General features: G+C 41.2%; 1 protein-coding gene across 1 annotated transcript in view; it reads right to left on the bottom strand.

Moving 5' to 3' along the window:
* Positions 1-9,079, bottom strand: part of slc39a10 (solute carrier family 39 member 10) — a gene marked incomplete at its 3' end in the record, with an annotated part of 29,438 nt that extends 20,359 nt beyond the window's left edge. The window contains exons 1-2 of the mRNA XM_084478185.1: positions 9,046-9,079; positions 313-381 (exon numbers count right to left, since the gene is read on the bottom strand). Coding sequence (XP_084334311.1) covers positions 313-351 — 39 coding nt within the window. The 5' untranslated portion in view covers positions 352-381; positions 9,046-9,079. The remainder of the gene's footprint in view (positions 1-312; positions 382-9,045) is intronic.
* Positions 9,080-13,236: the final 4,157 nt, after the last annotated feature.

Raw genomic sequence — 13,236 nt, 5'->3', positions numbered from 1 at the left:
AGGCTCCCTGCCTGAGCAGAGTCTTCACCGAGGCTCGCCACCCGCTGATGCGAGCCGGGCACTTGGTTTTGGGGGACTGGCTTTGGAGGAAGGCCTGAAGGTAAGATTTGTTTTGGTTGGACACTTTCAAAAGCTAGCGTACTCTTCCTCGTTTCTCCAAATAGCCTACCCTAGCTTCACCTGCAATATACGATTGAAATCATAGAAATACACAAATATTGGGCAAATCCCCCAAAAAAAAGCATTGAGTGTACGATATTAAACCAGGAAATAACAAGGGTGCACATTGGTGGAGGGAAAGTGGTGTCCTACCGTAGCACAGATTTTCCTCGCCTCAGTCGTCGTGCTCATAGGTCTTCAACACAAACAGGCACACTGGAGCTGCCAGGGAGGAATCACAGGGGAACTGATTAAAACAGGAATAACTTCTGGGTGAATGTCAGTCAACACTGTGAAGCGCTTTGGATAAAAGCGCTATATAAATGAGGACCATTTACTTCTCTATGGATGAATCCTAATAATTTCCCTCCATGCACTCTACTGATGCAATAAAAGGACTAAATTGAATAAAAGTATCTTGTAGCGCCACTGAAACTCTCCAAAACATTGACAAATTAATTAACTAAACATAACTAAATTACATAATATTTGAACCCATTTTTTATTATCTTATCAATTAAAAAACGATAACCCTTTATTTTTTGTAAACAAGGAAGAATTAAAAACAATACTTTGATGGATGTGGATGCCATGATGCATAAGGAATGGAAAGGTTAAGATGCAGGGTCAGGAATACCATCATGGGACACCATCAGCAAAGAAAAGAAAGAGAAGCACCGCATTGACAACACTGGTGTCCACTCTCATGACTGCTGCAAGAACTGGTGTAATCAAAAGGGACCCTGTACTTCCTCCAGCTACTCCTTTAAGATACAACACAGGAGACGTAGGGTGGCCCCGGGCCCTTAAGCCTCCTCATGTGATTCTCACATGGAAATTCCTCTTCCTCTTCCAAGGCCAGAGTGTAATGGAGTGAGGAAGCTAGTGAAGCGTCACAACCACCCCGGTCAGATAACCGCAGAAAGGACCAACGCAAAGTACATGATTGGTGCTGCAAGATAAACAAGCAACAAGCAACAAATAACAATAATTCAGTCCAAGCATGGGAGGGGGGAGCACAGCCTCCGGATGAACATTCATTTAAAAATATAGAAGTGGGGCTGCAATCAAATCTTTCACTTGTCAATCTAGTGTTAATGTTGGTGAGGATGGTCCATAAACAACGGAAAGGGCCGTCACAAGTTAGGTGGATGAAGAGCTTAAAGCTGAGGTAGGCCCTTTGGTGAAACCGGCCAGAGTAAGCTCGATTTTGAAAGTATCCAACCGAAAACATTCCACCCCCCTGGGCTGGCCTCCCTCGTATGGTATTAAATGGACCACGGCGCTAAATTATTAAAGACCGTAGCATCGATAAGCTCCGACATACCCAGTGCTGCTAAAGACGAAGAAAGTAGGGAAATATATTTAATTAATTCATTTAGTCAAAAACAAAAGGAAGCTTACGCACTGAGAAAACTCAAGCAATGTTTGGTTGTTCTTCATTTGTATTCAAACAGATGCTGTTAAAGAACTGGATTGATGCGCGTAACGAAATATTTTGATAAAATGTAGCAAGACCCGTACCTGAAACTCTGGTCATGCACAATGAATGCATGGAAAGAGTGTGCATGCAGGTAACCAGGTAGGTAGACAGACAGACAGACAGACAGGTAGACCTTCCAACCTTTCATTTTGAGTTTTTGTGACGGGATTATTACAGGCCTGCAACAGCTATTTATTTATTTTATCTGAGGGTTGCAGGGATGCTGCAGGGATAAGAGAATTTCAACAAATAAAACAAAAAAAATTATTCTAAATTAAATTGTCTACTCTAGCTTTTAGTACACTATAAGCAGCAAAGGAGCCTAATGGTTTCAGCACCATTTTCAAATAGTACATTATTTTGAAAAGGTAGGTCCATAATGGGTACGATGGCCATAAATTCCGGAATGCATTGGTTAAAACAGATCAAATAGCTCAGGTGTGACGTAACCTTAGATTGAGCCCCTTAGATTGAGTGATGAGGCAGGAGACTTTCAGAATGCAGAAAGCTCAGTGACATTGTTTTGTCCAGTTTACCTGGCTGTGCTGCTCAGGTGGCCAGGCAGCGGGGGTAGGAGGGGTTTTAGACGCGTTGAGAGTACGATTCTTGTAATCTTGTAATAATTCTTGTAATTCTTGTAAACTTTTGTATTTGTACTAGGCCTGGGCAATAAAACAATAACTTATCGTATCGTGATAAGACTTTTGATCAATATCAATATAAAACATGTTCAATATATATCGATAAGAGACTGGACCTCCGAATCTAGCAGCTGGGTTTGTTACACAAACACGGTTCCATACTTATTTACAATATTTGAGTGTTTTTCATTGTAGTATCGACATTGGAGTATTTATCAATGAAGAACAGTGGAAGGTCGTATTAAGTGTTAAACAGAACTGTTTAAATCCAGAATGGTAATTCCTAGTCTTTTAAGGTCATTCAAATAATCAATAGTTATTGATATCGATCAATATGATCAAGTTATATCGTGCTATGTCTTTCAGCCATATCGCCCAGGCCTAATTTGTACACCATCAGTTATTGAATGTGATTTTTATGAAATCAACATCAATCAGCATTGACTACAGATATGTCCACGTTAATTAAAAATAATACCGTAACCCCTGAAAACAGGTAAAATCCAGTACCCTACATTAGAGCCAATCTCTAATACATAGTCTGATGTTAATGTGCTTTAATTATATTTCTGATATTGAACAGCTACAACTGGCCCAATTGAAGAAGTCCTGTCCTTAATTCCACTTAAGTCAAATGCTTTTAAATGTTTAAATGTGACTTTTCAATCATTGACATTTTTGTTGTTTTTTCTTTACTCTTTTTAAAGTTTATTTGAGTATCCTGAAAGTGCCATTTAAATTAATTCATTATGATTATTACTAATTAGCCCCAGTCACAGGTCTGATGATCAATGTCTAACAGAGTCCAACCAAATATTTCTGTGAGGAAATGAGAAGGCTTTTATGTCTTCTGGAACACAGCTGTTACTGTCTAGCATCTCATTTCATTAAGGCGCATAAAAAAAAAGTTTCAAAAAGTGAGGAAATAACACATTTTGAAAGTCAAACTCATTCAAAGCGTCATAAAAAACCCATAAGAACCATGATCCATGCTAGCTCATCAGTACGTCAGGACGCCTAGCGCTTCCATTTCTGAAGTGAAACAGGAAAATGACACTCAAAGAAGAATGCCCTGGTCATAGTGAGCTGCGCACAACGTCGTGAACCGGACATCTGCTCAGAACAAAGAGCAGCGGTCTGGCAGACAGCGGCGGACACTACAATCCATGGTGGAAGGATGCATCTGGTTGCAACCATGACACACACACACACACACACACACACACACACACATACATACATACATACATACATACAGAGCCAAGACCTCTGCAAGCATCTTACCCCGTTAACGAGTCCTTGCACCACAACGACGGCCCTGCGAAGGTCTAGTCCTCTACTGGGCCCTCACCGGGGCGGGGGTGGGCTCCCTGACAGACAGGGTTCAGATCAGGTGTTGGCCGGACTGAGCACGGCAGCTGGAGCAGCACAGGGCAGTGTGAGAACACTGGGCCAGGCCACAGGTGCTTGGCTGCTGCTCAGACTACAGTTAATCACACCAAGAAATAAAACAGGCAGCAAGGCTGAAGGAGAAGGTGACTGCTATTAAAAGGACATTATGATCCATCCACCAGAACCCATGAAGCCTCAGTCACACACAACATATTGATCAAACAACCACAAAACAAAGGCAGGCTTCTCGGTGTCAGGTGGAAGGTAATCCGCAGGCTAAGGGGTCGGATGTGTTCTTGGGGCAGTCTGTCTGATTACGCGTATTTGAGCTGGCCTGGTCGCTGTAGGGGAGGGCCTATATGCAATGCATGTTTGCTAGGGGTGTAGCGATACGCGTATCCGTACCGAAATTTTGAACGGATTCTAACGGTTCGATGCTCGTCTTCATTTTGGTACGTACCGGAATTTTTTTATTTTTTTTAATAATTCAGTTTTTATTGATGATCACACACTCTGTGAGTGTCTCGTCTTGTCCTGATGTTTTGTGATGAGGACCACAATAGAAATACGTTCTGGACTTTATTGTGTTTTCATCCTCAATTGTATTTGATGTCTTTCCATTTGTGTAAGGCATTTGTTTGATACAATTTAATAAATCAAATCAAAATCAAATTGTTTAATAAAAATCAAATAATAAAAACTGCTGTACTGAAAAACATACCGAACCGTGACTTAAAAACCGAGGTATGTACCGAACCGTGACTTTTGTGTATCGTTACACCCCTCATGTTTTCGTATGCTTACTTGGTCTGTTTTGGGCTCAGAAGGAGGAAGATTCATATGTGTGTATGTTGCACAGTATATGTCCGGGGGGGGCACACACCATGTGACATCAGTTATATCACACATATATTTATAGTTATAGTTTGGACAGGGATATTTGCCTGGTTCTCAACTCCTGTTATCCAATCGTTTTTGAACAGGCCATTCTAGCCACGTGAAACGAGGGATGAAGCTGTGAACAATACGTGACCTTACTACCAAACACAAAACACACTCGGTTGGTGCCTAGGAATTAAAGAAACTGTAATAATACCGCAAAGCCTGCGAAATAATGTATGTTAAAGGTTTGATACCAAAAAGACAGATGTACAAACATTGGGGTGAACACGCCGGTAGTCTGGCAGCAGGAGAATTAAAGTGAACAGAAGGTGAAGGCGTGGGGTGGAATCCCTAATCTGACGCTAACGCCTGTCCGCTCTATGTGCTCACTGCCCGGAGAATCCTTTGGAAGTCGGCCGTCCAACCGGGAGAGCCTTTCAGACAAATCCGCACAATGGGGCTAATTAAGAAAACACAGACTTTGAAAATAAATCTCAATTATGATTCCCAGTCTTATCTGGTATTTGGCAGGAATACTGTAAAAATAAAGCCACAAGGGAATTATTAGCCATGGGATGAATTAATCCTGATAGAAAAACGTTCTTGGTCATTGGCTCTCTTTGCTGACTGCAGACAAATACCTTTGTAGTCAAGGCCAGCGTCACATAACCACTAAAACATTGTGGTTTCTGTGTCCGCTTCCGGTATACCCATGTATTCCAAAGCCCAAAGCCATTTAAACCTGCTGAACATATAGGCGTAGGTTAATGCCCTCAGTAAATATGCTTATTCCGGATTTGAAACGAACAAAACAAAGCAAATGTTTTGCGGAAAAAAGCTATTTGAGGAAATGTGGCCCTAAGTCCTGTTATGTCACACGACACCACGTGAAGCGTTCAACGGTGTTATCCCAGTATCCCTGTCTGCCTCTGAAGAGACAACCACTAAGTACTGAGCCAGTGAATTCAATTGAATAAGGTGTACTACACTTTAAGGTTTAAGGTTAGAATGTTTAGGTGAACAAGTTGTTTTGCATATCCTAATGAGGATATGCAAAATATTAATATCCTGTGAGCATCAATTAACACCAGGGTCTGTAACGTTTAAAGAAATGGCAAAAGACAAACACAACACAGTGTCAGTGGCACACGTTGCCTTGATACTGCTAACTACTACCTATGGTTGTGAAACAGCTACAACAGAATTTGGACCTCAGACCACAAAAACATTGATATGAATATATTGTTCAAAACAAAAGCAACCCTAGCCCTAATACTCTTAGTAGTATTAATGCATTTCAGTGCCAATAAAATACACAACACTGGCTATATTAACTACATTATGAGTCTGTTAAAATGTTGCATTATGTTACATCATCTTTTCCAGTTTTGTCAAAATAAAAAAGCCAACTCTAGTCAGAACCAGCTTCTTAGAAGGGATAATCCTATATGTACACCAGGTTTCAATCCATTGGCATTGGCTTTCTAAAATCAAGATGTTTTTGTAGTTTGTTGATAAAAATGTAAATCATCTACCTTAACAACCCTCTTAAACCTCATCTCAAATTACACTCGCCTTTAGCCTTTACTCTCGTCCTTAAACTTTGGAAGTACACTATGTACAAGAAGACCACACTGTAACTGAAACATATATATTGCCTGTACTTTGGCTTTGGCTTGCCTGCCCTCCTACCGTGCAGTCTTCCTGCTTTGCTCTAAAAGATTAGAAATCATTTATATTTAAATATAACTCAATTTTTTATAGAGCAGCAAGAGCAATGTTTACAACAGCATATTAAGTTAACTATATGAAAGCCATAATATCGCAAATGTATTTAACAATCAATAAAATATTGAATATTCCTGATATCAAAATATACTCTTATAAATAAACTCTTGACGTGGTGCCCGGTCAATGGAGAAGTGCATAGCTACAGCTAAACTGTTCTTTTGTTTTTCATTCATCATTTTTCTTACATGATCGTCAACATAGTAGTACATGTCCCAAAACAATGAACAATCCACTCGTTCCTTTCGTGACTTCCGAGGGCCGTTTCCGAGGGCCTCAGTCGTCACGACCAAGGGCCACCGGTGGCACGGTTTGTGTGTGGACCTGTTGCGGCTGTCTGAGCTGCGGATTACCGCTGCGTACTCCGAGGGAAAGTTGAGGTTTTCGGACACCTATTGTATAACTTTGTGTGGTGCGTTTCATATCCAACGATTGCTCGTCATAATGCACACGACACAAGGACGGTACTAAAAGGTGTCAACGTTTGTGGGTCGCAGCCGTGGGGATACAACAACTCCCTCTTTCCTGAAACTCTCAACCCAGATTAATCCCAGCTGGAATAGTGGGTTCACCGGCGCGTTAAACTGACACGCTGACCTTATCACCCACATTATTACTTCTAAAAAACTGGTTGTCGAAGAATATACTAAAAAAGGCACTTCTACGTCCTGAAAAGAAAGCTACCTGAGTGCGGAGCAGAGGGGAACCTTCATGAACTGGTGGACCGACACAAGTCTTATTTTAGATACAGTGACACAATGGCATAGATAACTAGGTTGACATAAATTACACATTACCACGCTTAAAACAAAAAAACAAAGAAATAATTGGTTTCAGCTAACCTTCAATGATAGTCATCAAAGGCTACGTCATGAGTTGTCATGACCAGCTGTAGTGATATACTAATACTGTATACTATATATTGTATCATAAATGTATCTCTCTCTGTCAAAATTATGGTCTTCACATAGAACTGAATCAATCCATCACATGGTCAGTGTGTGACCCATTCTGGAAGGGTTCCCTGGTGTGAATTGCCTCATGAGCAACGAGTCCACCATCAAGCGGTCTTCTCCCATTACTAAAAACAAAGGACGGGGGTTCTTAAAATACACATGATATCATGTGAATGAGCTTTGAGAATGATTTCAATGACCCCAGGAATACTGTGTGTGTGTGTGTGTGGGGGGGGGGGGGGGGGGTAAATGTACATTTATCTGTTTAAGTACATTTATGTCACAATGTTCATAGCCATTTATAGGAGTTTATTCAATTGTGAATTTAAGATTAAAAACACCCTAATTGCTTGGTGTCTTAGAAAGTGCAGTAGAATTACTACTAACCACCGGTTACTACAATATAATAATCTTAATTAAAAATATTTAACATTATAGACAGAAAAAAACACAACTCCATAAACTTCATGAATAAAGCAAACGAACACATGCATTGGAGACAACAGAAAAGCCCGACACTGGGTGAATCTAGCCAATTGGGTAGAGAACCAATGAATAAACGGTCTATTTTACCAGCCATACGGGGCGCTTTGTACGGCTGTACCATTTATTCCGAGCAGTTGCTCCTCAAGTACATCGCTAAGCCATTATTGTTCGTCAACACAACTTGACAGTGTGTGAAATTGGCATTGAACAGGAGCTGACACCCACTGAAGTTTCAGCCCGCATCTGGGACAATACGACTCCCTAACTACTGAACATAAGATAAGCATCGCGGTAGTCACGTTGGAAGCGACATACCATATAAAGGCTTTATTTCTCCCATAATAATAATAATAATCGGTATCCCAAAGAACACGCAAGGAAGCTTCGACACCTTCGATATGACGAGTTAAACCACTGTCATTGTTTTAGAGGAAGTGCATCTAAGACAGAACTGAAGAGAAGGATAGTTTCCTTATTGTTCACACTTCGGCACAACCGGTTTACCAGAGTCGTCATCATTTTGTCAGCACGTCACAAACCCAAACTTATAATAGTACGGATATAAAACCGGGCTGCACACACACAAAGAGTGAACGTTAGCTGACCGACCCACTCCAGACTCCCCGTCCCATGGTCGCTCCAGCCCGGGCTCGATCAACCACAAACCACCGCTGCCCTCCACCCCTGCCCTTTGTTTCGTACTATTTCATTGACTTCATCCGTCTCCACGGCATGTGCCCCCTGCCCACTGCCCCCCTCATCATGCCACCCCGGCTCCGGCCGCACTGTGTGGGGCTACACGTGGTGCTCGCGGTGCCAACGGGAGCTACATGGCTAACAGCGAAACGGGCATCAATGGTCATTCATTGACCCGGGCGGCCGCTCTGGTCAACGGCGGCGCCGGGCAACAGCGACCGAGCCACCGAGTGGAGGCTAAAGGCACTCCCTCTTTGGTCGTGGACTTGAGCCTTTTTTTTTTATGAGGCCGGCCGACCGACCGCCGAGCCGAGCGGAGGAGGAGGAACTGTCATCAGAAACACAGCATCGGTAGCTTCAAACTAGCTAGCTAGCATAGACGAGCCGCTGGAGATGCTGCGGAGCGACAACATTCACCCCGGAGCCCCCCGACACACACCGGGCACCTGCCCGCCCGGGGGTGGCTGGTTAGCGGTGTCTAACGACACGGTGTAGTAAACGCCACCCGGGTCCATGTTGTGGGAGTGAATGAAAACAAATGGTTTTTTATATATATAGTTACCTCACTCGAGTGCCGTGTGCATCTCCTCTCCGCTCGGTACCAAAAAATCACAATCGTCTCCTCTCCTCTTCCGTCCCACATGACTTGAATGCAGCACATGCTGCGTTCAAGTCATGTGGGACGGTGGGCGAGGCTTCAGGGCCGCAGGGGTGAGGAAGGATTACTCCCTTCTTTACAACTGATCTGTGTTTGGTTGTAAAAATGTGTTCGCGTTTAAGATTGAAATCAGAATACTTAATTGATTGGTCTGTATGTATGGCTCTGCTCAAGTTAACACAAAACATAATATACACACAAGTACGGCAATCAAACGTGTATATATGCATTCCGAATTCAGAATTAGCATAAAGGACTGACATATATGGTTGTGTTGTGATCAAAACTCAATTCAAGGTCGTCTTATTTACACTGAACGCCGGGCTTCAGCTGACATGAAACGTCTACTTTTAAAGTGACACCATGAATGAATGAACACGGAAAAACCACACCCTGTCGCCCGGGGTGGATGCTATTCAACACCCCCGACTAATCGCCGTGTTAAATAGTTTCCAGTGGCCATCGATAACTTGGCTTAATGATAACTCATTTCTTCCTCCTTAACGTACTGTAAACCTAGAATGCGAGGTAAGATTATTGCGGCTCGGGGGATATGGTCAACAACCCAGGCAGCACCACAAAGGTACAAACAATGATCGTTATTTCATATAATTAATGCAGCTACCAAACATGTCAAACTGGGTCAGGTTCATGACGTCCTCAACCCCACACTCACTTTTTGTTTTATTTACATTAATGTATGTGTATGTTAGTTTTTAAGCCTATAGAATATGTTTTAGTTTTTTTTTATCATACTGTATATACTGTTTATATTTTATATTTTGTTCCTAGTCCTCTCTGTTTTGTTTGTGCACCAGGGGGAGCTCTCCCAAATTTCGGTGTACTTGTACATGTATACATGTACAATAAAGATCATTCATTCATTCATTCATTCGGAACTCCACAATAATCAGGCAATGCAACAGCTATCACACACGCGCTACACACACCACAACCCCATAGGGCACTGCACACGTTCACAATGCAATAACAAGCCACGCCAAAGACGCTCTCAGACTAGGCTACATAAGGATTCAGTTCCTCATTAACCCTCCCAACCCAATCATGAAGAGGTTAGACTGCCAGGTTAAAACCAGGTTACACACACACACACACACACACACACACACACACACACACACACACACACACACACACACACACACACACACACACACACAATAGAGCAGAGCTATCCAACCTCCTTAACAAGTGGGCCAAAGAGGTAAACCACTGGGGGTTCCGGGGCCACACACAGAGTAAAACTATGTCAATGAACCGCTACAAATAAATTAAAGTAGTGTTAACTAAATAGATATAGTACTACTACATTAAATAAACTTGTCAGGCGCATTCCTTTCTTCTTCACTTTTAATCTTGCTTGGAGAGAGACGTCTTGAAGCGTGTTGTTAGCCTAGCTGAAGTGAGTTTCTCCGTGGAGCTGGATAGCAGGTGCAGACAGAGCCTTATAGGCATGTCACGTGTATGACAGATTGAATGCATTCGTTTTATTTATCATATTACACCGTAATATGATAAATGACACTGTAATATGATAAATAAAACGAGTATAGGCGGGTTGTGTTAATTCATTGCGACCAATGAATTAACGCAACCCGCTATTAGGGCCCCAGACAGTCAGTTCAATGCCTTCATACAGCGACAGTACTACAACAGACCTCAGAGTCTGCTGTGTAGAAAACAGGTCACATGACGTCTATGTAGTCTGACAGACTGTCTCTGTCTTTATATTATAAGTGAACATATGTATCTGGGTGAGTTTTTGATTATGATTATGATAAAAATCGACAGAAAGCATAGGACTACAAAGGGCTATTCATAGGAATTCTGAACATGTACTCCAAAATCACATTGGATTGGTGTCTGAATCGTTTAAGTTTGTAGTCTTTAATGAATACGTAATTTATCTATCCGAGTCTATTCTATCATTATATTTGCATGCATAAAAGTAAAGAGGAGATTAGAAGAATCTCCTCTCCAATATGGGACAACCCATTACTCACCGCAGGCGGTAAATCACTAATGAATGAAATCGGCACAAACGTTAACATTAGGGAACAGATTAAGATGGAAATACCAAATAAGTTCAAGAACTAAAAACAGAATTAAACGTGACCAATGTGACATTCCTCCAATACCTGCAATGAACATGAATTCTAAATAAGATAAGATCAAAAGGGCTTGACCTGGGGTTCAAAAGCTTGTCGACCAAAGAGGAAGAGGAGCTACCACTGGTAGTGGTGAATTGATAATGACAGGTAGTGTTTGTTCTGTATTAACTGTTGACTCTATCTGCTGCTAATCATAACTTCTCAACTCAGGCATGGGGCATTGCAGCCACGCCAGCAATACCCCATGCGTATCGTTGGATATGTTTGTTGTATTTTTGCACAGGGTATCCTATTGAGCTGTTGACAGGTGTACACCTGTGTCCCACTCCCACAGTGCCTGAGTTGAGAAGTTATGATTAGCAGCAGATAGAGTCAGATAGAGTACAGACTTTTAGTCTGAGGTAGTCTCACAAATGAGACGTTAGATTAATACCTAAACTCTTAATTGCAGACAAGCTCAGATATGGGTTGACAGGGCGTTTGATTTTCTTTCATATCATATTTGATTGAACAATCCCGTTGCTGGAGGTTAACTTCACACAGGCATAATAACTTCATTGTAAAAGTATCAAAGGATTCAAATCAACACTGTATACTGTCTAGTGTCTACTGTAGAACATATCCTTGTTAAAATACCAGACAGAATACTTCGTCCACTTGCGTGATTGAGCAATTTAATATCTCTGTAGTCATTGTCAAAAAATCATCAATCAAAATCAAAATAATCAATTAAAAAGAGGGCAAACCTCATTGTTTTAATGTGGATACTTGGCTGAAGGACTTTCTGGACTTTCTATAATTGGAACATGCTGATAGATCTGTTGAGAGAAAAATCTGCCACTGGGAATGAAACATTGAACTAAGAAAATATCAATAGATACCCTATATCCCTGTACAGTGTAAACAAAATCAGGTATGCAGGGATATGAAAATGCATTGTCCCCACATGTCTTCCTTTGTGTGTATGTCATCATATGGATAATTGTGTTCAAAATCGAAATTGAAATAAAAAAATATATATACAATGAATGTATTTGTGCCTTGCTTTACAAGATACATGTGAGTACATGACACAATCCTCTAACAAGCTGTGAGACCAACAGCTGTTGCTGTGGGAGCCACGTCATCTGTTTAGTTCTGCTTTTGACCTTGGGTAAGGTCAAAAGCAGAGGGAATTTCTCGCTGTGGGAAATGTGTTACAGTGCCACCACCACCACTCCCAACGGAAATGTCCTGGGTCTGTTCCGCTTTTCCACAGCCTCCATGAGTAATATAACCCTCCTCCTGCTGCTTCCCTTAATGACACCTTTAATTCAGGTAATTCCCTGTAAATCGCTTTGGATTAAAGTGTCGGCCAAAGGATTTAATAGTAAAGAGTAAAACAAATGGCTGAACAAAAACACTTGACTCAAGCAAATCAGACACAACAACACAATAAACCCAAAGCATTCTATTTGGCAAACAAGACAAAGTACTGTGTACTCTAAATGGTCTAACGTGTTTAGTGTACATTTTCAACAGCAGTGACCTTATATGGGGTCAGTTCAGTCTCAATAATAATGAATGCACACAGAACGATTTACAAATGTATTTTGTGATTTATATATAAATGACTCTCTTCTCACAAATACATTTCAATGCACACAAATGGATATTGGTATGTATAAATGTAAAATAAATCCATAAACAAAAATAAGTTTCACATACACATTTCTGATCCACACACAGATGTGTCTTGTTTTCAATAAATGCGATATAAATATTTGCAATTTTCATCAAAAATGTATTTGGATGTTGTGACATATATCTACAAACTGTTAAACTTGAATTTACAAGACGCTTTTCATTTGTGAACTTGTTTGCGTTCGTGTGTGAACTGGTCTGTATTTATATGTGGATTTTTGAGACTCTCCTGACGTGGCTGGATTCACAAATGCATTTTTTTCAACAAGGAACTCTCGGT

The sequence above is a fragment of the Micromesistius poutassou genome (genome assembly GCF_964030765.1).
Source record: "Micromesistius poutassou genome assembly, chromosome: 14".
NCBI lineage: Eukaryota > Metazoa > Chordata > Actinopteri > Gadiformes > Gadidae > Micromesistius > Micromesistius poutassou.
This window is presented reverse-complemented; position numbering and strand designations above follow the sequence as displayed.